Source organism: Atheta coriaria, unplaced genomic scaffold, assembly GCF_025399875.1.
Source record: "Atheta coriaria isolate IRGN ID8LTWV9N9 unplaced genomic scaffold, Caltech_Dcor_3.1 contig_49_pilon, whole genome shotgun sequence".
NCBI classification, from domain to species: Eukaryota; Metazoa; Arthropoda; class Insecta; order Coleoptera; family Staphylinidae; genus Dalotia; species Dalotia coriaria.
Genome location: NW_027045559.1, coordinates 85,180 through 111,350, shown reverse-complemented (window position 1 = coordinate 111,350; position 26,171 = coordinate 85,180). Strand labels below are relative to the sequence as shown.

General features: G+C 37.0%; 5 protein-coding genes and 1 long non-coding RNA gene across 7 annotated transcripts in view; 5 read left to right on the top strand and 1 right to left on the bottom strand.

The window, feature by feature from the left end:
* Positions 1-1,527: 1,527 nt before the first annotated feature.
* Positions 1,528-3,989, top strand: LOC135802971 (uncharacterized). The gene is made up of 4 exons (XM_065316606.1): positions 1,528-2,875; positions 2,937-3,204; positions 3,264-3,514; positions 3,568-3,989. Exons 1-4 carry the CDS (start codon positions 2,708-2,710, stop codon positions 3,889-3,891), a joined length of 1,011 nt encoding a protein of 336 aa, XP_065172678.1. The 5' UTR covers positions 1,528-2,707; the 3' UTR covers positions 3,892-3,989.
* Positions 3,990-6,389: 2,400 nt separating this feature from the next.
* On the top strand, positions 6,390-12,173 carry LOC135802968 (uncharacterized). Of its 2 annotated transcripts, XM_065316602.1 has the most exons (5): positions 6,390-6,672; positions 6,745-6,851; positions 7,894-8,010; positions 9,403-9,650; positions 9,710-12,173. In XM_065316602.1, exons 2-5 carry the CDS (start codon positions 6,747-6,749, stop codon positions 10,167-10,169), a joined length of 930 nt encoding a protein of 309 aa, XP_065172674.1. In that variant the 5' UTR covers positions 6,390-6,672; positions 6,745-6,746; the 3' UTR covers positions 10,170-12,173. The 2 variants fall into 2 exon arrangements, with proteins under 2 accessions (XP_065172674.1, XP_065172675.1); XM_065316603.1 differs by lacking the exon at positions 7,894-8,010.
* Positions 12,174-13,023: 850 nt separating this feature from the next.
* Positions 13,024-18,046, top strand: LOC135802967 (protein CREBRF homolog). The gene is made up of 5 exons (XM_065316601.1): positions 13,024-13,634; positions 13,896-14,953; positions 15,930-16,385; positions 16,446-16,568; positions 16,624-18,046. Exons 2-5 carry the CDS (start codon positions 13,915-13,917, stop codon positions 16,728-16,730), a joined length of 1,725 nt encoding a protein of 574 aa, XP_065172673.1. The 5' UTR covers positions 13,024-13,634; positions 13,896-13,914; the 3' UTR covers positions 16,731-18,046.
* Positions 18,047-19,265: 1,219 nt separating this feature from the next.
* LOC135802962 (uncharacterized) overlaps positions 19,266-26,171 on the top strand; it is a 43,396-nt gene continuing 36,490 nt past the window's right edge. Inside the window, exon 1 of the long non-coding RNA XR_010550685.1 lies at positions 19,266-19,434. This is a non-coding gene — a long non-coding RNA (uncharacterized lncRNA). The remainder of the gene's footprint in view (positions 19,435-26,171) is intronic.
* Positions 19,623-21,015, bottom strand: LOC135802974 (kynurenine aminotransferase-like). The gene is made up of 5 exons (XM_065316611.1): positions 20,774-21,015; positions 20,562-20,650; positions 20,005-20,491; positions 19,829-19,950; positions 19,623-19,653 (listed from the first exon to the last, which is right to left on the bottom strand). The coding sequence occupies exons 1-5, from the start codon at positions 20,796-20,798 to the stop codon at positions 19,645-19,647; spliced, it is 732 nt and encodes a 243-aa protein (XP_065172683.1). The 5' UTR covers positions 20,799-21,015; the 3' UTR covers positions 19,623-19,644.
* LOC135802973 (CIMIP2 protein CG18335-like) lies at positions 21,020-22,480 on the top strand. Its single transcript, XM_065316610.1, has 6 exons — positions 21,020-21,198; positions 21,253-21,391; positions 21,455-21,727; positions 21,789-21,951; positions 22,022-22,259; positions 22,317-22,480. Exons 1-6 carry the CDS (start codon positions 21,152-21,154, stop codon positions 22,384-22,386), a joined length of 930 nt encoding a protein of 309 aa, XP_065172682.1. The 5' UTR covers positions 21,020-21,151; the 3' UTR covers positions 22,387-22,480.

The window sequence follows — 26,171 nt, the reverse complement described above, 5'->3', positions numbered from 1 at the left end:
TTTGCACAGGCGCATTGCGCTAGGCAACCAAATATGCACCCAACATCCAAAATAAATACAAAATAGATTATTAAATTATATGCAAATATTAATTAAAACCAGATGATTTTGTATATTAATCTATATGGAATCATTTAATTTTGCAATTTTGTTTTGCTTAATTCTTGTCTATTTGTAATTTATTACCATATATGTTTATTGGACATCTGGTCTTCAACGTGCTTTCCAAAGCTTTAAATTTGTAACCGTTTCGAATTTCCCTGGCCAACTAAAATGTTTACAGCATCACAGTGCCATAAAAAACATGAAGATTGTATTCGTATTGTATTGTTGATAGTAGCATGGCAGTGCTTCGTAATCTCACCACTTCCTGAAAGACGGCAGTTTCTGCTGACTTAACAGCGCCCACATACAGACGAAAAGTTTAAGTTCTCATACATGCCCGGTGCGTTCTTTGGTTCTAACCTACAACATTGTTTTAAAAATGTTGTTTCTTGGTTGTCCAACAAACAAATCGTGAGCTATGTCAACTTGAAGTGCATATATCATTTGTTCACAATTATCACATAATTTTGAAATAATTAAACCGATGAACGGTAATACAACGTAGGTAATTGTAATTACCTATGTTTTTAGCTCCTCGTAAACTTGACTCTAGAGGAAATGGATAAAAAGTTTCCTCAAAGCAAACGTAGTTTAAAACGCACTGGCAGTGACAGTGGAATATCCAATGATTCCATGGATTCACAAGCCAAACTGGTAACTGGTAAGTTTAAAACGAATAACATAATCTTTTGTTTCATTATAATATTATCTTGCAATTTTCAGCCACCCAAGGGCCAAAAGGGTGTGTAAACCCTTCACATTTAAAATTACAGTTACAGAGGACAAAACTAGAATTGTAAATGGCAAAGAACTGATTGTTCCACAAGCCTCACCATGTGTGACTGAAAATGAAGATTTATCAGTTGATTCAGATCAAGTTATGACAAATAATAATGAGGATTATGACTATCTTGATGCTGTATCTGATGATTCCCTGGATAGTATTTTAAATTCACCATGTTTCTCTCCAAATCCAGAGAGTGTTGCAAGTTTTGATGATACTGAGGACGATTTTTGTAGTTATTGGGAAAGAGATGAAATTGACATTTGTCTAATAACTTCCATGAATAAGTGTTTTGAAGGAGCTGTCTTGCATAAAGAGTACATGACCAAAATGCATTTGCCTGGATATTCACCCATTCAAAAGATGCCAGATATTCCATATGTGCCTAAACCCCTAGATGATGATCTCATATCTCTACATCCAAAGTAAGTAATTTTATTAGTTGTTTTTTTTTTATCAATGTTTCTGACAATTCACTTGTTATAGTGAGTCTTTTGGGCTAGACTCCAATAAAAACTTGAAGGTCACACCGCTAAAGAAAAAAGTCCGTCTCAGTAATCATTTGCAATTGTTACCTACGCAAAATTCGCATGAAAATCAAGTAAATACTCAAAACCGATATCGACTCGATTAATACTAATACCAACTCCACTGTGAATAAATCGGCAGCTATCTCAAAAGTCATTCCTACAGCTCAGACGAATCACGATAAAGTTGCCATGAAAACTTGCAATGAAACCAAAGAAAATAATCTCCAGCTATCGAGATTGCCTGATACATCTCAGCACTTCACTCAGCCTGTAGAAATACCTCAAAATATACCTTCACTACTTGATATTACGTTTAAAGCTCCCAGCTTAAAAGAGCGGAAACTAAAACTATTGAATTTACCACTTCGTATTTGCCGTGACTTTGAACGTTGCGGAAATATGAATAGTTGTACTTTTATCCATCAACTTAATTCGAATATGTTCCACGGCTCGTACGCGGCGCAACAACAACTGTGGAAAATCATGAAGTGTAAATTTTATCCAGGCAAACTAAATGTTATCAAAGCAGTACTGGAACAGTTTCCTGCAGCGTTGGCAAGTGCCGGAAATCGCGATGTGTTGATGTTATTGATTCAGGATGCTCTGACTTTTGAAGGTCTTGTTTTTGAGCGAGAAAAAATCGTTAAGGAAATCATCAATGCATTGCTGCAAGTGAAAGTGGGCGATGAATATTTAAACTACGAGACCGTTATTGATGAGATCCTCAAGTACAATAACTGCTTTCAGAAGGAACAAGGACGTCAAGCAAAGACTCTTTGTGATATAATATTAAGTATAACAGTGGAACGTGAGAATTTTTTACAGTATTGGCCACTTTTAGAGAAGATGTTCGGGTTTTTTGAAGGAAAACTTGATTTTGAAGTGGTTAATAAAATCATCAGTGCTTGCATGAATGATGACGTCTCATACGAGTTGGTTGACAATGTGTACAAGAAACTGTTGAAAACTGACTTGGTTGATCAGGAGCAGTTACCCGCATCGCTTTTGTTAATGTTCGTTGAGACGATGCGTGTGAAAGCCGAGGAAAAAATCGCCAAAGCGGAATCACCTGTAAAACAAGTAAATATCAATGAAATGATGTTAAGAGACCTATTTACGCAATGCACCAATGCTGAAGAACTCAGTAATTTCTTACATGATCACTGCAGAGATGAAGATTTCCAGGCGATGAGTATTCGAACAGTTGACGATATTTTGAAGAAAGAATTATCAATGAAAACAATATAAATGTTCACATGATGTTTTTAAAGATTCCGTTTGTAATAGTATGCTTGGTGAAGTCAGTGTTGAGCTGCGCCGGCTTTTGATGGTGCTTGCTCTTCACTTGGTGACTTTCATGAGACAACATCAATATAATAACGATTTTTCCTATGGAATTTCTGCTGATTTGTTAGGTCTTTTCGAGGAGCACTTTGAAGAATTGCATTGCACTCAGGTGAGTTGTAGAAATATATGTAATTTTATTGCAACTTATGCAACTTGTGTTCTTGGTACAGGTTTACTTTCCTGACTACGAGGACGATTGTCTAAGGAGTGTTTTGATATTTTCCCGACTCATTCACGGCAAAAATTTTCCTCTGGCTTTACGATGGATAAAAACGAAAGGATTTGTTATTCCCAGCGAGGACATGAAGTTAGCGTTCAGTTGGTTCTTCACCAACTTGCGGCAACTTTTTAATGGAATGTACGCATCGGGAAATTTCGATGAATGCAAAAATCTAATTGTTTTATTGATGAATCATGGTTTTGACGTGGAGGGTCAAAGTAAGTGCCTTTTTGTATAGTTTTTATTTACTTTATTTTACTTGTGTGATTTATATTAGAGGTAAAACACAACTGGAGTATGTTCGATTATTATCGGACTTTTATCAAGCAGAAAATCTTGCCATGGCGGAACAACGAAAGAGATCTGATTGCCGACGCGCATGAATCTATATTTAAATTTTATAAGCATATTGAGTTGAGCGACTTGAGAAATATATTAGTATTGTTGTATCTGAAAGAGAATTGGAGTCTGCTGCCCAAATCGGCGGAAATTCTCCACTTTTGTCAGGATTTTTACAAACAAAATGAGGTAAGAAGCACAATTTATACCTAAGCGTCAATACATGTGTTAAATGTTTGTAGGAAACTATTTTTTACAATGCGCATTTGTCAATAACTGAAATTCAGCTGGTTACGCACATTTTCTTCTATAAAATGCTCAGGCGTAATCAATGTGCTATGCCCATAACAGCAGAGTACGGAGAGTTGCCAAACGGGGATGTTCCCAACGTGCCATTTGTGAAAACCAGCGGGGTGTGGGACACTGAAAGATCGCTGGCGAAGCGCGTTAACTACGCACTGATCAAATTCACACCGGGTTCAATCTCGAAATTCAACGGCACTTTTCAGGTTGATTATGTGAAACACTTACTGGAACAGATTCGTCGACGTGTGCACCCTCTCTGAGGCACAAATAATGCTAAAGAATTTCACATATTGTTCATTTTAAGTTTAAGTTATCTTATATTTGATATGAAATATATTTTGCGTTACATTTTTATAAATTCTAACAAATTCATAGCTTAAAAAACAAGACAAATGCTAGAAAATCGTGCAGTAAGGCATTCTCTTGGTGAATATTTGCTAGTTTTAAATTGGTTTCATTAATCGAATTCAGGAATGTCATCGAATGAATACCCCGGCACTTCCTTGTATGCATAGTAAGCGATTCTCACGTGATAAGCACCGGGAATAAACATCAACACGCCAAGAATGATTATTGGCCACATGCGGTCTGAATACTTTACGTCAATGTGTCCACTGACGACGAGACTCCCCGACAACCAGGAGGGTTGTTCCGACTATCATGAGAACACCCGCAAACACAATCGCTTTCCATGGCACTTTGTCGGGGGGTTGAAGGAACTGCGCGTCGACGAAGCCGCTGTCCGTGCCAGCTAGCTGTGTGTAGTCGACATTGTCGTATTCTTTGGCACGGCGACGAGACATCTTGATGTCGTCCAAATATTCTAAAATTTACAGACAGTTACAGACAATCCCTTGTGTGCTAATCTACACTACCTGACTAGAATATGATATGTAATGCGAAAATTTACCTTTCATATCAGATTTACATTACATTCAGGAATTAAATTAAGTATCACAAATCAGTTTTCTTTGTATTAATAAATTAAACTTTATAACAGCATTCACAATGTATAAACAGATGTATGGGAAGATAGTATGTATGTGTTACAGCTGTGAAAATGGGCTGTTTATACACGCGGACCAAGCAAATCGATATTTTACTTCGGAAAAGAAACACTTTGCAAGTGTCGCGAAGCAAACAAACAAATTGCGCCTCGGGACGTTTTCACGAATCAGTTTTGCCGTTGCAGAGTTTGCGGGAGAGGATTTTACTGCATATTTATGAAATTTACGAGTCTAATTCAAAATAGCTGGTTTATTCGCCGATTTTATTGAATTCATTTGAGAAAACAACATTTCAAGCAGGTTATGTAAAGTTTACTGAGTTCTTACACCGTCAATTTGTAATTTGTTGTTAGGGAAGGATTTGATATCCAAAACAAAGCAAAACTAAACTTTCAAATTTAGTATTCTGATGCATAAGTTCAATATCTAGTGCAGTTTATGTTTTTGCTGCGGATTTATTCATAGTTTTTGAATAGAATGCATATGTCTATTTCCTTTAAAGGCGTTTGAGGATTTTATTTAAGTTTGAAAGTTTTAAAAGCAAATTTCTTAAAAACTAAAATGTAGCTCCTAATGAAGGCTTCAGACCTTTTATTCTTAAAGGTTTTCTATCTCAGACCAATGTATTGCAGGAAGCATACATTTATAAATTGAAAAGCTCAAAAAGGACTCGTATTTTGCTTTTTTTATTTTGACAGGACCAAATTTGATATTTAAAATTCATTATCCTGTAGTTCCGAGTTTCTCAAGAATATATACTTTGTAATTTTGTTAATTTGTAAGCACTATTAACACTGCAACTTCTTCAATTCACCTTTAAAACATGCAAACATGCATAGTTCAGAAGACATATTCTACTCAACTACTGAAAGTCTAAAACAGAAAATAATAATAAATTTACAATGAGAATGCAGCAAAATGTTATAAACGGTTCTTACCTTTAATATTCACTAATATAGTCATACTTCTTCAGTTAGCACGTGTATTACACATACTATTATAAACCGTTTGCACTTTCAACTTTACTTTTCAACGCTCGCGCTCATTTAACGTCTCACTTACCCGTAGTATTCGCGCGGAGGGGGGCGATCGCGCTAAATGGCAAAAGCGAAAGGTGATGCAAAAGGGGTTGCGGCGACGATGAAATCGATCGCACTTTATCCTTCTGCAAAACGTCGTACTTCCTGCCAACCCACAGGGCCACACTAGTTTTGTTCCAGGAATACGACAGGCAGGTTTGGCTGCCGCGGCACGACTGTGCATTCTGTCCTATGTTTTGGGAACGGTTGGTAGGGAGGAAGAGTAAAGAGTGCGATCATTAAAATGCACGTTGGCGGAATGTGAAATGCCACCTGGTCGCGATGAGCCACAATCGATGGAGTAAACAAATCATTTGTATTGTTTAACAATAACAAATAAAAACAAAAACAAATGATTTACATTGATAAGTACATCATGTACATATTTATACAATAATTTTTAAGTAAAAACTGTAAAAGTTAACAAAAAAAAGTTTTTTATTTTTTATTTGAAGAGAAAAAACAAAAAAAGAAGAAAAATTTGCATCTTTCTACCGAGGTCTATTCAAGTTTGTGGGACCTAAAACGTTTTGCTCGCTGGTAATCGGCGCAATTAAAACGCGTTGGTAAACTGCAACCCTCTTCGGCGGTTGAGATGCGCGCGCGCGGGTCGGAGCGACGCCGACCGGCGCCGTCGCCACGCCGCGCGCCGCTACTCTGCAGTAGAAGGGAGGCGCTCGGGGGATGCAGGCTTCTCCGCACCCTGCGGCTCGATCAATGTGCGTTTCATCATCTGAATAAAATCCCCGGCATCACAAAACAGCTACGTTCGCAACAACCGTAATCCGTAATTTGCATCCAACGCAACACAACTACTCCTAAACTATTATTCGCAAAACACAAAACATTTGCAAAAACTAAGTATTGTTCAGTGTTCACATCACTAAACGTGGCTGGATTGTTCTTCGACCATCTTTCGGGTTAACATCATATTAATCTGCTCGTCTAGTACGAGGTGAGTGATTTTATTTTCTTGTTGAGGAATTTTTTGTTTTATCTCTAATGATTAATCGATTCTCTTGGGCAGCAATGGAAGAAGTCCTACCGGAAGGCAAACATTTCAAATTGGTAAAAGAAGAAGAGCTTCCGGATTTACTCGATTTGCTGGGGAATTATTTACCGGATTCTATTAAGGTAATATAGATACCTACTTTTACCTGTTGACATTTTTTATCTCAATTTAAACATTTTAATTAATATCACGTTTAAATTATTTCCAAACGCGTTTTTATTTAATTTTAATTTTTTGTGTATTTATCTCTTAATTAATTAATTAATGAAATCAAAAATTAAAGCTAATTTTCTTTCTTCATGTGTCCGCGCATTATCCACGTGTATCAAGTGTCAGAATCCATGCGTGCTTCCTTCGCGAGTTTTTCCTGGGCAAAAATTGCCTGCCGGCCGGCTGTGCGAGGCGCAGAGGGGCGGGAGGGCATCGATTTTCTTTTCGCACACACGCGACACGCGGCTGGCGGCGGCGGCGGCGGAGGTGGCGGCCGGCTCTCGATGCCGCAGAATTTTTCGACTATGCACGAAACATGCGAAGCACGCCGCGACACGTAAAAGTCACGTGCGGCAGCTCGTTATTGTGTATTAAGTCACGCCACTCCAACCACGGCTCAGGGGCGGCTGGATTCTTATTGGGATATGCAAATGCAAAAGGGAAATTTAAATTGAAATCACGTGACTAGCGCGGCAAACCAAAACTTACAACAAATACTAATAAATAGAAACATGTAGATACCTACTATACCGACATGTGTGGGTATTTCATGGATATGTTTATTGTCGGTTAGAATCACAATAAAAATCTATTTTTAAGTTTATGTCGTTTGAGAAGTATTTATTTCCCATGTAGAAATAGATAATAACTATTGATAATATTTACATGATTTTATTTTGATACAAATTGGAATTGTAATGAAACTTGTCGTGTTTTTCTACTTTTATTACCCACAATTATCATGGAGTAATTGTCCATTGATTATCTGATATTTAATCATCATTAAAACGATTTGTTAATTTGTTTACCGATGGCCAACCAAAGGAAATCATTTATTCATGTTGTGTTTTTTTTTTCATTTTCGTGGAATTGTCCTATGCGTGACCTGCAATCATGTAATCGCGTCTAAACGACTCTATTTTTATCGAAATTGTTCTGTTTGTGTATTTGCAGTTTCATCAAACGGTGAAGACTTACATGACCGATCGCGTTTGGAATTTTCATTTCTACGTCGCAAAGAACTGGCCGGACGAAATGGTCGCGCTGCATTTTCCAGGCATGACAAGCACGGTATGTTTTACTAAAAAAATTTAAAACACACCACAAGCGTGGTTAATTTAAAAGGGAAATTAACGGGTAGATGTTCACGCGTTGATAAGTAAATAATATGTAGTTAAAATTGCGTTTAATGCGCATACCGCAATAACTTGCGGTGTAAATTTGGTTAGAATACCGCGGGGGAGGTAAGATGAAGATTAGGCAAACATGCTGTGCTTTAAAACATATTTGTTTTACGCTTTTGGCAGAAATATACTCAGAGGTCTTAATATGCTTGGCAGGCGACCAAATATAGCACAAAAATCAAAGAAAAACTTGTAAACTTGGTTGAAAACTAAGACAAATAGAATATTGTGGCCAAAAACATCCGAAGTTATAAGAGTTGTTGGCTAACTACTGAAAAACTTGTGGAAACAAATTGAAAGATAACGCAAGGATAATTTGACAAGTAAATTATTACTCGTGGTAGGCAACTTTCAATACACCAATATTCTACATTCAGATATTTTATGTTCAAAGTCACATTTCTTGCATTTGATTTGTTTCTTGTCGTGTATTACCGTCTCAACCTTGCTGTGTTTGATTCTATTAAGCTAATTGTCATTGATTCGCGTCTGGTCGTGCTGAAAACGCGCCCGAACGGAAATTACGGTCATAACTCCTTCGAGAAAGGCAAATTCAGTAAAAGTGCTTTGTTTTTCGCTCCTGTGAGGTTGCGCCGCGCGCGCCGCCAGCAACGTTAATTATTGTCGAGCCCTTTTGCCCGTGGCAAAATGTTTGCATAATTGGAACACCAACACGAGCATACACGAGCGATACAAGGATACAATGCGCACGTGCGACAAGGGTATTTCGCCAGGGGCGCGATGTTAAACAACGTACAAGGACTACGACAAATGGAAATTTCACGCGTGTCACTGTCAATGGCGAAATTTACGCGCAAAGACTAATTATAGATCAAGGACCTGCCCTTAATCACTTTTATTTTTGCAGAAAACAAAACAAAATTGATTTATTTCTTTGTTTAAAATAACTTACGACCCTGAAAACTCCTATGAAAGTATAAACGCTAAAACTGCCGCATAATTACTGATAATCGGCATGTTTCACAGAGTTTTCAAGTTCAAGTAGCGAAAAGTGCCATTCTATACACGCAAGAGAACGCATTCGGAAATCATATGTCGTGCAGAATGCCGAAGGAAAAAAAGGTTTCAAATTGCCGTGAGTGGCGTCCTGACCCACTTGGCCACCGGCCAAATCCCGCATGCCGCTTACTGGCCATTTGGACATTTCGTCCAATTGTGCTACAAATTCTTTTATTATAAAAAATTTGTTGTTATCAATATGTTTTTTTTTAATTTTTTGTGTTTTTTTTTTTCTCTAAACTTGATTTTCACGTTTCAGCCGGAGGGAAATTTGTACGCTAGCTTCGCAGTGTTTTGTCCGAACGATCGACTCGACGATCTGCAACTTTTGTTCGACGAAGACACGCTGATTGACTGGGCGCGCCCAATTTCGCTAAACTTTACGCACGCTGACATCGTCGCTCGAATGGAGGAGTTCTACGAGGGGCGCGGCCAAGTCGAGAAGCTATACGGAGACATTTATTCTTTGATGGACAATGTTTTAGTTGAAGAAGATGAAATTGATACGTGAGTGTTATCCAATCACAATTAGGTCTACCAATTGAATTATTCTCATTATTTTACAGGACATTTCCAGAGGGTGCGGAGATGCAGCAGCTAACTCCCGAGTACGCCGTCGAAATTCACGACCTGTACCCGGCGAATCACATGGAGAGCGTGGAGGTATTCGGCCGGCTGATGGAGCGCCTGCCTTGCTACGGTGTGTTCTCGTCAGAGGGCGAGCTTGCCGCCTGGATGGTGCAATCCTATTACGGCGCCATGTTTTCGATGCAAACGAAACCCGAGTTTCGGCGTAAAGGTTACGGTATTCGACTGGCGAAATGCTTGACGAACGCCGTTACCAAACGCGGATATATTCCTTTCGTCGTCATCCGGCCGGAGAACGACGCCTCGCAGAGCCTGTACGCGAAGCTCGGTTTCAAGAAGTACTTCCAGACGGTGCGTGCGATCCTGCGGCCGCACGAGCTCGCCAGCGACGAACAGGGCGGCGGGGGGACGAACGGCACGCACGAACCCGAGCCGTAAGCTCCCCCGCCCACCAACAAATGCACACACAACAGACAAAAAGTGAACATAATTAACGATGTAGGAATCCGTTGAGGGTAGAAAACAGGCGATGGATAACGTACTAATGCATTTTCTTGTTGATTAAGAGGTTTTAACGTTTAAGACGACCGCGAGAGGGCGCGCGTCGACAGTGCGCGCAGCTTTTAGGACTTGGACTGTAAAAGACAAAAAAAAAATACGCACAGCTATCTAAGGGCTATGAAAACAACGCGCGCAGCTTTATTCGATTACTTAAAACCTTCGACGAGGTGAACACACACGAAAGACAGCAGATATATTTATAACGTAACCTAGAGATACCAAAAAAAGTTAACTTGACAAAGTAGTGCTGTGTTTTGCCACTCTCTCTCTCTCTACCAAGTAAGTAATTGATAACGGGCGTGTTTAGCAAAGCAACAAGAGCAAAACCAAACTCAACTTGAAATTAAACAAACAAAAATTGTGCTTTATATCAGCCACATATCTCACTCGAACACAAACCATGAACACATGAGAGTTGCGTGACGCTGGCAGGCGATTACTACTTTACTTCCGATTGCGACACGAGAACAATGGGACATTAAACAATTGTAATAAACAAACAAAAAACACACTTGATTGTTGTTGGCTGGCCGTTTCTTCGCGAAGCTTGCGTTCGATTCCGCGCTTAATTCGATAAATTAATTCGGGACAACGCGTAAAATGCATTTTTAAGCTGCGAAAATTCGACTAAACTATAAGAAACTCATAACTAAACAAATGGAATTTTGCGTGGGCTTCCGTCAGCGGCCATTGTGATATTTACATGTAGATGAAACAGCAAAATACTAACAAAACACTTGACACACTCACGAAACGATGCGAGAGTACACGAAATTTTGACTTTATTAGTGACTTGCGTTTGAGAGCGCCTAAAAAATTACAAATCTAGAATTTAAAATTGATTGTTAATGTTTAACATTGCTTAAACATTAACAAAAGAGCCATTAGCTAGAAAGTTCAAACGAAGTTAAGAAACAAAACGAAAAAACTATGCACTTTTTCTCGCAAGACAACTTTGAATTGAAATCAAATACGCAAATACAGCAAACTGCAATTGAAACAAATTTCAATGATACATTTTTTTATACGAATACAGAAATTCGATTTTTTCGTACGCATTACGTATTTTTGTAACATTTTGCTAATTTTAAGCAAACCAACATTTTGGATATTCAAACGAGTGGAAGATTAATCCGTCCTTGCAAAACGGACATCCAAAATCTAGCATACCAACCAATATTTTGGAATTTAAATACGCACAGAACGGTATACTGATACAGAAGAGTCGGATTAATTCGTCCACAAATCGACAAAGCTGAAATAAGTTCAAATTCTTCTTCAACTATGAAAGAACATGCATTTCCAACTCAAAATCTACGTCTTTTTCAACAAATTGAGCATCTTTCTTAAGCATGCTTTGCTCATTCACCGAAAACGTAAACAAAATGACAGCTCGCAGCTTACTAAAAATGAATTCACCCAAAACTTCGAACTTACGAAGCAAATTAACGTCTAAGGAATCACACAATAAGCTACAAACAACAAATTACTAAAGCTATGAACTAAGAGCTAATAATAATGAGCTAAAACGATAAAAATTACTGAGACAACGTTGTTTTTATATTGTTTAGAGAGGCCTATTTCGTAGTGAGTCAGTAAACCAGTGAATCAAGTGCAAAATTATTAACAAAGTTATTAACTAACCTAGTGAAAACAAAGTTGATGGAGGAAAAGACACGGATTATTGCAGACACGACCAATTAACTAGCAAATGTGAAATTCTAACGAATGAAGAACAAACGACGCAAGGATACGAAACTAACGAAGCTAACGAACGAATAAAGTTTGAATTTGACTTATTTTGAATACCAAATTCGAAGTAACAACATGTTTATATTTTACTTCAACGATCTTTCAAATAAAAGCACTATATTGATTAAATCATGAGTTTATATCATTAAACGTGCCTAAAACACACAAAAAATAATAGAAAACGCATTGATTTTCATTGTTTTGTGTTAGTTGGGTTGCCTATCGCTATGATGAATAACTGACCTTGAATTATTCCTGCTGTAGTAGAAATAGTAGACATATTTTCCGCTTGGTGGCGCTGTTACCATTGTTTTGGTCTAGCACACAATTTTGCCGCGGTCCCCTTCTCCTGCAATCGAAACCCAAGCGAGGGCCTCCGCGTGCCGCGCGTAAACACACACAGCAGCAATTTGCCTGCGGTGTGAGTGAGCACGAGATAATCGACTGTTCAGCATGCGCATGCATCACGTGTTTTTGTTTGTAAGAAAAGAAGTGTGAAGGCCACGGTAAAACTGCTCGCGCTCGCGAGTCAGCAATCAGCAGGAATAGCATGTAATGCATAATGAATTCGCAACTACATTTAAAGATGGCTTGTGTGTGTATGACGTCAATGAACGTACCAGAAATAAATTAATAACTTTCAATAAATTATGTAGGAATTCGATGTGCAGCACTAGAAAACAAAACTGCTTATCGATACAATTGTGATCATTTCTCCGGCGTGTATTGGAAATAATTTGTGGTGATTTGTGCCATGTTGAATATGAGTTATGTAAGACTGAGATTAGAGTCAGGCAGTCAGCAGGAATCAGTTTTCGTTTGAAATGTTGTATTTCGCTCGGTTTGTTGATCCGTGTTTCACTTCTGTTTACATCGAAACGTGCCGTCGTCGATTGGTTGGGCAGCGCGAACGCTGATTGGCTGCCGCACTCGTTTATTGAATATATTCATGTGACCTTTCCCTGCTGCCTGCAGCCCGCGCCGTACGAGCTCACTGGCAGCGCGCTCAGTGTTTACCAACATTACCAAGCAGCACAGCAGCGTGTGTCGTCACAAGCGCCACGATTTCGCGAAATAAATCGATTACCAAACGTATTCGAAGTGTGCCATCGTGTCACAATTAAACCATAAGCGCATTCCTGCAAACGAAGACAACCATTCACAGCTGACAACCATCGGAAAGACAACAATTTCGGATTTTCTCTTGTGTTGTGCTACAGAGTGACAGTGACGTCAAGCGTGTTTCGCTTGTGATTCATTTGTTTTCAAGCATGGCGTGTCGCCTCCTGCTGTAGAGCAGAATTGACAACCGCAGGAATATCTTCCCTTGTGTCTACGTTTCTAAAAATAGTGTCATCGCGCGGGTGCAGCGTGTATTTAACGGAATTGTGAGCCTTTGTCGAATTCCAGCAGGTCGAGTGGAAATTTACGCGAATATTTTGCTTTTGCTGCAGCGTGCGCCGTACACTGCGCATGCGCACCGCGCGCCTACCATAGTGTTTATGATTATCAGCAATTTATTATAAAATCGGTTGGTCAAAGTTCGTCAGTGACGAGTTATCACTAATTTTAGGCTCTCTATACAGCACGGTGAGTCGTTTTGTCCCAGCTGTGGACGTAAACCACATTTTATGATGCTCAAAATATTATTTCCTGCTGGCAGGCACCTTGTATAGTTGCGTTTTGTTTGTTTACATCTTTTGTTTTTCTCGTTTTTTTTCCCACTTGCGTATATAATTCAAATCGTTTATCAACACTGAAAACACATTTTGTGAACAAACATTGTTTATGTATTTCGCAATAATGCATCATACTTCATCATCATTAATTCAAGTTAAATATACTTTCTAGATTCTTTTGGTAAATCAAAATGGATAGCCATTGTATTGATCCTGGAATACCAATAAAAGAAGAACCAATGTTGGAATCCTTAAATTCTATAAATATCAATATGACGGCCAGCGTACCAATACCCTTGAAGAGAATCGATGATTACCGTGATATTCATTTGGACGCCATGGATTCACCAATTTACCAGGATATGTTAACACAGGTTGCTTCTCCAGAGTCTATCGACACAAATACAATGTGGAGTACCAAACAGCTTGACATGGAGATGCCCAAAATGGAACCAGGGATTCAATTTGATGATGACATCTTCCAAGTGGTGGACAAGGCGGACCTTATTCAAGACTCCACGTTAGCCAACCTCGAAAGCACTGATGACATTCTCTTTGCTGATCTAAACTTCGATGATCTTCTTTTGCCAGATGAAAATAGTTATTTGAATACAGCATCTAACAATATAAAAAGCATGTCTCTTGGTTTAGGACAGAGTAGTCTATTGAACAACCTGAACAACAATAGTTTGTTTGCGTCATCATGCCCATCGACGGGTATGGCCTATTTTAAAGACGAATACAACCTGAATTCGAATTCCTATGAGTCGCTAACACCAAGCAAGACTTTTTCGCCGACGAGTCAAGCTAGTTCTAGCTCACCCCTGTTTGTACCAACGTTATCCCCATCGTCGTCCAGCCTCCAGGCGAAACACAGTACCCTCCATGAACTGCTTCAACGGGATAGTTACCCTTCACAAGAGGTACCCCTGGGGCAAAGTGTGCCCGGGCCGAGTGTGTCGGCACTCTCGCCATCTCAAGCACGCCTACAACAAAGAATGGCGCACAGTTCAAGGCTGAGCTCATCGGCACCAACGCATTCAGCTTTAAGGGACCTCTGGCAGAGGAGGGAACCCAGACCACATTTACTATCCACTGGATCACAAGTCGAGGCTGGTTCTACATCATCTTTATCGACCGGTGTGTTGAGTCCCGAAGCGCCGGATATTTCCCACGACGAATTGGACAGTGACGAAGACAGTGAGCATTATGAGGACTATTCAACTGACGGTGAGTTAATTTCTGAGGTTTAATGACTTGTGTTGGATTGCACACAAGCCAAATCTATTACGACAACAAAACTATAAAAACAGCTCTCAAGGCTTTTCCGCATTTTTCTTGAAGCGTGCGCCGTTCAAAAGATTTGCTTTATTTACGATTCGCGTAAAATTTAAATGTGCGCGGTCAATAGCATTCGTCACGTTCATTAAGCGCTGCAGAATAAAAAAAAATGCAGGTGCTTGTGCTCGCTTGCTCCTCCACCATGAATCGCAGGATTGTTTTGTTTTCGTCGGTGGCAGTGTATAAGTTTGGCCATGAAATTAACTGTTTCCTATTTGCCACACAGTACACACATTAGAGAATATGCAAATGTGTTCGATCGTTCACACAGAACGAAACCAAAACACAAAACAAGCGGACAGAAATTTGCAAACGTTTTCGGTGCTTGTTTTTTTACACTGTGGTTTTGGATAACACGTGCCTCTGAAACTACTACTGAATATTTATTTACGATGCGCTTATCTATCGCGAATTATGTCACTGAAGTTTTGAATTCAACTTTTTATCGATACTCGATTCGAGTGTGTAACAATATTGTTTTCGTAAAACGATACGACTGGTTTGATAATCGCGATCGGTGTCGTGTGAAAGTTTGGGTTTGTTTACATCGGCACAAATAGATATAATAAATGCTAAACGGTGATACGTTTTGTGACTTAAATGCCAAACGCGTGTGTGCAACTTCATTAGGTATTCATACATTATTACGAATGCGACATTTATGATTATGATTTTCATCGGTTTGCGCGTTTTTGCAACTTGCGTTTTGATTGTTTACACGTGCCTCGCGTTCTCATATTGCTTCGAACGTTTTAAGTAAAAGTTGGGAAAAAAATAAAGTGTATTTGAAAGGGAAACTTGTCAACCTTGAAATTAATTATATTTGAACTAACACTTTGCAAATATTGATGCAAATCTATTTTAGGTGACTCAGATGACGATGAAGATCACACCGGTGTGAAGTCAATGAAAAAGAAGGAACGTTTCTTTTGGCAGTACAATGTACAAGCCAAGGGACCCAAAGGACAACGTCTGATAGTAAAGACCAAGACGGAGAATCCACACGTGCTGAATCAAATCACTGACCCTGTCTTCAGCCCAGATTGTGTGGTGCGTGGTATCAAGCACAGCGGGAAAGCACGTAAAGGTGACGGTAATGATCTTACACCGAATCCAAGAAAACTCTACAACATTGGCAAAGAATTGGATAAACTGGGAAGGATTATCAACGATATGACGCCGGTCAGTGAGTTACCGTTCAATGTGCGGCCGAAGACACGAAAAGAGAAGAACAAACTGGCGTCCAGGGCGTGTAGGCTCAAGAAGAAAGCACAGCATGAGGCGAATAAAATCAAACTGGAAGGACTCGAGAATGAACACAGTGGGTGAATGAATACATTTAAATTTGATTGAATAACACTACATTGATGAAAACTTTCAGAACGACTCTTGAACCATTTGAACCAAGCCAGGCACATACTTAAAGTGAAGATTAACAATTGTGCGCAGGGGAAACAGGATGAATTCACTCAGCATGTTGAGAAAATAGCTAAATCTTCTATGAGTAAGTGTTTAAATCTACTTTTTTCGATTTATAACTAAAATTCTATGATGTTTAGAAGTGAAAATTGCTGGCCAAACAACAGAGTACGTTAACAAAGTCCTGGAGAAAATGAAGGTGCACAATGGTGGCATCCACATAACAATGGAAAACTGTATGCTGTAGTCTCCAACACAATATACTTACAACCACGTAGGCTGCTTGATATTCACGACGGGAATCTCTTCGTTTTATATTTTACATGTTTATTATCGCCGACGGGTGAATTTGTTATTTATTTTGTTTTGTTATTTTAAATCTAAGTAAGTTGCGATCAGTCCACAGCAATACGTTGGGCTGCGATAGTTTCAAGAAATAGCATTGATAGTTCCTATTATTTTATGTTTATTAAGATGTCCTCAAATGTGGCTGCAAGTGAGGTAGTCAATTGCGATAGCTTTACTGAATACAATACAAAACAAATGAATACGAAAACAAAGAGTAAGAAAGTCATATTATATAGAAATATTTACGCGTTATTTACCTGTAGTAGAGTACTATGTAGATTTGCTACACTTTGATTCTGAATGCGAACGATTTGTGAGTTTGGAGAATGTGGAGTTACCAGCGTTTAAATGCGTTTTTTTTTGTTAGTCACATCGATGTAATGATATATTTCGTGCAATTTAAGTGTTACAGTAAGAGCATTAGGGCTATATTTATAATAATATGCTACAGACATAAGCCTAAACTAAGTGATGTGATGTAAGCAGGGCAGGAACCGAAATGAGCACACACGAAAATAAATTTGTAACGCGAAGAAAACAAAAACATCGGGAAAACGGAAAACACTGTCAAAATATTCATACTTTGAGTGTTTACTGCAATTTTATGGACTTGGCTTGACATGTTCTTGTTTATCTAATAAACAAGTACATAAATTGTATTTATTCTCAAAGAGAAAATTTCAACATGAAGTTTGTTTGTTTTTATTTAGTAATTATGCATTTTGTAGAATGATATACACGTTGTTTTTTACAATTTCTTAAAGCTTTGTAAACACTCAATGTAATCTTCATTTTACTGTTTGGCTAGCCCGTGCAAATTTTTGGCACAAGCACTAGATGTTAAATAGATGAAAAATCGTTAATATTTACCGGAAATTTAAAATTCAGCAACGAATCGCATACCCAAAATTGTCACACTTTGACATAATAATGATAAATGTGAAATGTGTTCAGTTTGTGATAGATGTTCATGCCGTTTATTAGATGCACGTTGTAAATATGATTATTACAAATTGCGCGGATGTGTAAATTGCGATGTAAATATGTACGTGTATAAAGGTGATGTTTCTAATTTTGTGTTTCTACACTTTCGATAATAAGAGCATAGTCTATTTATGTACGCATAATATTCGTTGTAAGTCGATTAAGATACATAGTTTTAGTAATCTAGTGACTATTGTTTCGATTAATTATTATACAACTTGGCTGTGTTAATACTTTTTAATTTTAAATGATGCGAAGAGTGCAAACGAACTGTGAAGAAAAGTAATTACATATACATTACTCCGCATAGCAGGAATTTTAACAGAAAGTGCAAATTTGTAGTTTTGAAGCTTATTAAAGCTTCTTGATATTCACAAATTATATTTTAATATGGAACTAAAGAGAGTATGAATACAGTTTGTTTCTTGATGCTATCTGATAAGAAAGACGATATATATATTTATACCTTTTAAAATTGTAACTCTTGTTAATAATTACGACTAAAAAATGATGTTAAACTTAAGAATTAATCGTGTTTACAAAGGAACGTATTGGAATTTGATTATGGAGAGAATTTGGGCCACCTTTTATTATGACGAAATAAAATATGCATCGGTGATAAAACAGCAATTATTAGAAAGAGAGGGAGATCAGGGAGTTTCTCTACACGATGCATACTTCTTCAACCTTCCAGTCCTTCCGAAAGTGCCCTATAATGTCCTTCAAAATGAGCAATTTCAGGAAAATTTAAAAACATGGTGTGGAAAGCACCCTGTATTTAGTGCACTGATTAACTTTCTTAAATTAAATTCTGAATCGAAATTAAAAAAATGCAAGTTCCATGCATAGTACGAGTACAATTCTTTTCAGGTTCTGCACTACCACACTGAAACTATCAGTGTTTACAAACAAGTTTTCTTATCTCTTGCAATTTTTATTCGGTCGCCACGCGGTTGGCTTTGCGTACCGCGTCAGTCTTATTTTTGTCGTCAGGTGGTCAGCACGTACATTTACCTGACAATAATTTGAGTCTCTTAATTTATCTTATTACGTTATTACGTAGTGTTGTTTCTCAATGCTCCTTCGATTGTGCGCGGGTGATATGCGTCGTTTATGGATTTTGCTACTGAGTCTGACATCGTAGAAGAACTATTCTTACCCCAGATTGTAAGAATTAAATTTCTTTATCATTTTCCTAAATAACTTTTAAGATTATCTCACAAATTGACTCCCAAAATAGCATTTTTATGTTTGATGGACTAATTTTTGCTGGTTTTATGGATTTTGCACCTGAACCTAACATCGTAGGAGAAACATTCTTGCACCAGATTGTAAGTATTAAATTTCATTATCATTTTCCTACATAACTTCTGTGATTATCTCACAAATTGACCCCCAAAATTGCATTTTTATGTTCGATGGACTAATTTTTGCTGGTTTTATAGACTTTGCACCTGAGTTTGACACCGTAGGAGGATCATTTTCCTAAATAACTTTTACGATTATCTCAGAAATTGACCCCAAAATTGCAATTTTATGTTCGAAGTACTAATTTTTGCTGTTTTATGGATTTTGCTCCTGAACCTGACATCGTAGGAGAAACATTCTTGCAGCAGATTGTAACTATTAAATTTCTTTATCATTTTCCTACATAATTTTTGTGATTATCTCACAAATTGACCCCCAAAATTGCATTTTTATGTTTGAAGGACTAATTTTTGATGGTTTTAGGGATTTTGCACCTGAGTTTGACATCGTAGGAGGATCATTCTTACCTTGGCTTTGAAAATCGGCCATTATCATATATCCACCCTGTGGTTGAATTGGTTTTAAACCCGCTTTAACAAACGCTTTCATTAAAAACTCTCGTTTCGTAAATAACTCTTCGGATAAAGTGTAAAAGAAACACTCTTTTGGGTTATTAAGCATCAAATCAAACTCTTTCTCAAATGCTATAGCAATAGCCTCTTGTATGGGTGTCAAATGTGCGTAAATAGAATTTTGGTAAATTACTTTAAAATTATTCATCAAGCCCGCTGGCCCATAAGCCCATCCTGTTCGCCAACCGGTAATGTTGAACGTTTTGCCTGCTGAACCGACGGTAATTGTTCTCTCCCACATACCTGGCAGGGTAGCTATTGAATTTAAAACTTAGTTTAAGCATTTTCAATTAATAAAATATAAATTACCCATCCTTATGTGTTGATATGGTTTATAAACCAACCATTCATACACTTCATCAGCGATACATAAAACATTCCACTTTTTGCATAAATCTGCAATCATTTGCATTTCCTCCATATTGAAAACCTTTCCAAGAGGATTATTAGGTGTATTTAGAAGGATTGCTTTTGTTTTTGAATTGAACATACTTTCCAACTCTTTTTTGTCTAAGTGAAAATCATTAGTTGTCAATACACAACCATTATTACTTCCATTATGTGTCAGTGGTATAAAAATAGGTTTGGCACCAGTTTCTCTGATCATTGGCTCATAAGACTCAAAAAATGGCTCAATAACAATCACTTCATCACCATAATCAAGTATTCCATTAAAAATATTATACAGAGCTTGTTGAGCACCTTCTGATATAAGCATTTCAGTGTCTGGATTGATTTCTCTGTTTATCAGTTTAGAGTAAAGTTTTGAGAGGATATTAACCAATCTAGGATGACCCTACATATATTTAGATTTAGTATTTTGCATAATAAGCGTACATACCAATTAAATGTGAATGTAAACTTACGTATTCTTTGGTGTATTGATGAAGCAATACATTATCGCTTCTAGCTACATCTGCTAATGCTTCAGTTACATGTTTCGGTGGTGCAAAATCTGCAAATCCAACTCCTAAGTTAATTGGATTATATTTTGAACAAGATTCAATCATTTCTACCCTAAACATCAAATTTAAGTCATTTTCCTAATTAGAATTAACGATAAATCGTAATATCTTACCAAATATTCGGGCCAGGACTTCCATATCGGTCAGGAAGTTTGAATTTTGTGCTAATATCACTCATTTTGCAAACTGCTTTCTTGAGAAATTTTAATGTGTTTATATATTAGCTCAATTATTTGTTGCATTGTAGTTAATAATATCTCTACATTGACATGAAATGTGACACGAAATTGTGTATAATTGCATATAATTGCAAAAATATTTACCCTTGTTTTTCATAAATTATTGTGCTGTCACAAAAGTTTATGACAAGCAATCACCTCGTTATGTTATAACTTGTCAAACAATAAATTGTAGTAAAAAATTCATACGTATTTTAAATTATTGAAAATTTTTACAAAATTTTGCGAGAAAATTTTATTAAAGTGGCAAAAATGTCGATGGATTTGATTTCGTCACCAAATCCACATTTTATTCCAGGGTAGTATCAAAGTATTCTCCTCGAATTATTATATTTAATGTTATTTTAACAAAGGTACACTGGTCATTGTCCCGAATACAAATATCGTGTTGGTAACTCTTATGGATCTACAACGCATAAATTATTATTAGACCCATCAGTTGGGCATTCAGAAAAGTTAATATTATCGGATAGAAATGTAGATGACTATCAAGTAATACTCAATGTTTATTTAATTACTTAAGTAAATATGGTATATTTACGGTATATTTATTAGGTGGTGAGACCTGCACAAAGAGATATTGATATTGTAAACTCTCGTATCAAGCACGGTGGTGAAATTTACCAACATCCCACAATTCCAGGATATGAGGGTTTTGTACCAAGACTAAATGGTCTTTTTGGTCAAAGATATACAGTGCAAGCTACTGAAGCATTGTCTCAGTTTCAAGAATTGCAACAAGCAGATGCTAAAGCTTTGAATCAGTTGATGCGGCAAGGTGCTTTGCAAGATAAAAAGTGGGATCCGCGAGATTTAGATGATCGGGAGGTAATTTGCTTAGATAGACACGAAATTATAAAAAATATTTATAAAATTTATGCGGTACTAGTTGACGACTAGTGAGTTTACTTTGCCGCTTCTTGAAGTACGACCGGAATGTGCTGCGGTTCAAAGAAATTTGCCAATAGAAGAGCCACCAATCACACCACCTATGCATTCTCATAGTCCTTATTTTATGGAAAATACTCAAGCTGAGAAATATTTAAAACAAGGTGTGTGTGATATTTAAAAAAATCATTATTGATCACAATTATGATTCCGTCATATTATTTTTTTATTCAGGATTTTCTGGTCATTTACCATTCGGTTATTCTTCGTTTGGAAAAGCTAATCAAGCGTTAACAAACGGTGCTCTTTGTGATTTTACTTCTAACTACCGAAAACGATTAAGTACCGAATGGGCCCCGGTGTCAGTGAGTAGACCGGATCCTCCTCTAGCAATAATAAGTCATCATGTTTATCAAAGACATGTGGGCTTGTTGCCCAATTATGGCGGCCATGTACCAGGAGAAAAGTTCCGGTATGACTTAGAAAAGTTTCTTTATTTGTAATATCAATGATGAAATATTTTTTTAAGATTTGGGAATACATTTGGAAATGATACCAGAGATGCAAAACGATGGCTCAGGCAAGATTTTAGTAACTAAAATTTGGTTCCTTAACGTTTCGGATTGGGATATTTTGGGGAATTTGATATTTCTATATTTTTTACAATTTCAGAATAAAAAAAGTTGTCTCTAATTGTTCCTCCACTTACTCAACTATGGTTAATGAAAGCAAAACACCACTTTAATAGTTAAAGAAAAATCTTTCATTAATTTTAATCTAAATTCCTTCAAAGTTCTAAGTTCCTTCTGAATTCCGGAATTCTTATTTGTATTCAGAGATGGCACTAGCATGAACTAAAAATCATAAAATAGAATTGTATTGTTTATTTCTATATTTATCGGCAAACGTAAGTAATCGGCATGAGAATTGTGTATGTTTTGAACAGAACTGACACTTTCTTATAGCATTCGCCGCGTGGAATGCAACGCATGAGATTCACGAGTGCCGTCCCCTCACGCCACATGTTGGCACATCTTAGTTTAGTTTTGGTCGCAGGTAACGTGCTACATGCGATTCGTGCCATCGACGCACTTGCTTTGCGCACCTCTTGCTTTCTTATCATAAACTGTTGCGTCGTTGCTGGCACAGTTTGCAGCCAGTTTTGTGCCGGTTTATGGCTCATCCAGACGTGTTTTACGCGACTCGTACTCGTATTGTTCGTTCGGACTTCTATGCTCCAAATTCGCATTAAATTTGATCATCAATCGACTATTTAATTGTTACTACTATAGTAATGCTATTTACTCTTTGCGCGTTTATTGTCCGGCCGGTTTTTTATCGCGCTGAAAGTGTATATTGCAACTCACAAGGTGTCGAGTTACGATGTGAATCAAATACATATTGTCCCATGTTGATTTCTTCATAATTAGAATGACCAATCGCGCTTGTGAACTTTTTATAACTTTTAATTAAACCGCACAGATTGTTTGATTGTTTCTTCGCTGTTAGAATGTAATATTACTAAATCGTATGAAATATTTTTGTTTTAACTTATGTTTTCTTTTTAAATTTACAGTATTTGCCGAGCCTTGGAGTCCGATAAGTTGTGCATTGGTAAGTTTCTAATTCAATTATATTTTTCATTATAATTTCTGCGTTGTACATCTGTTTATATCTACGTAGTTTTTTGTATTGTGTTTCACCGCGTGTTGCAAAGGCACATATAGTCGCGTTTCCATACTCTCTATTTCTTTTAGTATACGAGATATTCGCAATTGAAGAAAACTCTGAAAAACTGAAAATGTCAATTTTTCGCATCTTTTGAGAGGATTTAAGAACCTTTACTCTTCAAAAATTAACTATTTTCTTATCTTCTTATATTATAGTCAAATTTTAATCCTTAAGAAAAAATTGCCAAGGGGGTGCTTGATACTTTTTTCGACGATTTTTTGATAATTAATATCTCTTAAACTAAAAAGCCTAGCCAGCAATGCATTGCGGATTATGAAAAGATTGGAACATTCTCTATCAGATAAAGATATAAAATAATTATATTTCCTACAGTAAAAGGTCAAAATTGCGACTAAAAGTACTACAAGTCACATTTTGCAATTTTTGCCCATTTTTATTGAATCGTAAATATCTCGTAAACTAAAAGAGATAATTAAGATCCGATTGCAGCGTCTTAATCTACGGACTATTCTCTATAAGATAAGCAGCTAGTTAAAACGGAAATCTGAGAGAGATGAAATTTTAATTCGAAAGATAAAATGGGCGAATGAAAGTCAGCCCAAACACAATTCACTTCTACCGCTACCCTTGTACGGTGCACTGAATTTAAAGTCACTTTCACCGCTACCCTCGTATGTACCCGTGTAATAAGAATCACTTCCTGCGTTACCTTCGTACGGTGCCTGAATAAAGGAAGTCACTTCTACCACTACCTTCGTACGGTCAATTATTATAAGAAAGCGAGGGCAATCATACGAAATTACATTATTATTATTATATAAGTCGTATTTTAATTTTTTATTTTAAACTAAATTTGAGGGAGATGGTCATTCATTCATATATGTCACGCGCATGAACTAAAAATCATAAAAATAGAATTGTATTCTTTATTTCTATATTTATCTGCAATCGTGGGCATTCAGCACGAGAATTGTGTTTGTTTTTATCACAATTTATTATTTTCTTATCGCTGCGGCCGCGTGGAATGCAAGGCATGAGATTCACGAGAGTTCCGTCGGTTGCCTTTGCCATCCCTCACGCCGCATGTTGGCGCATCTTAGATTAGTTTGATCGCAGGTAGCTTACGATGCCCTGGCAAGGCGCTCGCTGCGTGCGTAACGTCGTCGTGTTTTTCAGGGACTACACTTTTTTGTTTGCAAGATTTTGCACCTGAGTCCTGACATCGAAGAAGACCATTCTTTTAACACATTACTAGTATTTAAATTTCTTTATCATTTTTCTAAATAACTTTTCTGATTATCTAATTAATTGACCCCAAAAGTACATTTTTATGTATTTCGAATGAGCTAATTTTCCGTTGATAGAAAGGATAAACCTTAAGGGTTTTGTGCATAACTTTTACCACTTACGACATGTTTCGCCACACTGTGTGGCGTCAGATCCGAACAGATAAATATTATCATTTTCTTAATTTACTTTTGCGGTTATCTCACACAATTAACCCAAAAATTAAATTTTTATGTTCCAAGGACTACTATTTAATGTGTTTTGCTTGATTTTTGCAGCACCTGAGTCAGACATCATAGCAGGGAAGGACGTTGCATCAAAAGTGTAGGTAACTTCGAATTTTTTATCATTTTCCTGAATAACTTTTTTGTGATTATCTCTCAAATGTGGCCCCAAAATTGCATTTTATGTTCGAAGGACTAATTTTGATGATTTTAAAGGATTTTTCACCTGAGTCTGAGTTCGTAGAAGGACCATTCTCGCATCAAATTGTAAGTAATAAATTTCTTTTTATCATTCTCTTTATTTACTTTTGTGATTATTATTTCACATTGACTCCCAAAATTGCATTTTAATGCTCAAGGGGACTAATTTTTGCTGGTTTTAGGATTTTTGCACTTGAGTCTGACATCGTAGGAGGATTTGTTGCTTGCATCAGAATGTAAGTATTTAAATTCTTTATCATTTTCCTAAGTAACTTTTGTGAATACCTTACAAATTGCCCAAATATTGCATTTTTGTTTGAATGATGGACTAAAGTTTTGGAAATAGTTTTAGGGATTTTGCACCTGAAGTCTGAGATCGTAGAAGGACCCATTCTGGTACATCAGATTGTAAGTAATTAATTCCTTTATCATTTTCCTAAATAACTTTTATGATTATCTAACAAATTGACCTCCAAAATTGCATTTTTATGTTCGAAGGACTAATTTTTGATTGTTTTAGGGATTTTTTAGCACCTGAGTCTGACATCATAAAGGGACCATTCTTGCATCAAGATATGTAGGTATTAAAATTCTTTATCATTTTCCTAATTAACTTTGTGATTATCTCATACAATTATTGACCCCAAATATTGCATTTTTTATGTTCGAAGGACTAATTTTTGATGGTTTTAGGGATTTTTGCACCTGGAGTCTGACATCGTAGAAGGACCATTCTGGTATCAGATTGTAAGTAATTAATTCCTTTATCATTTTCCTAAATAACTTTTATGATTATCTCACAAATTGACCCCCAAAATTGCATTTTATGTGTTCGAAGGACTAATTTTTGCTTGTTTTAGGGATTTTGCACCTGAGTCTGACATCGTAGAAGGGACCATTCTTGTATCAGAAAGTAAGTATTAAAATTCTTTATCATTTTCCTAATTAACTTTTGTGATTATCTCACAATTTAACATTTA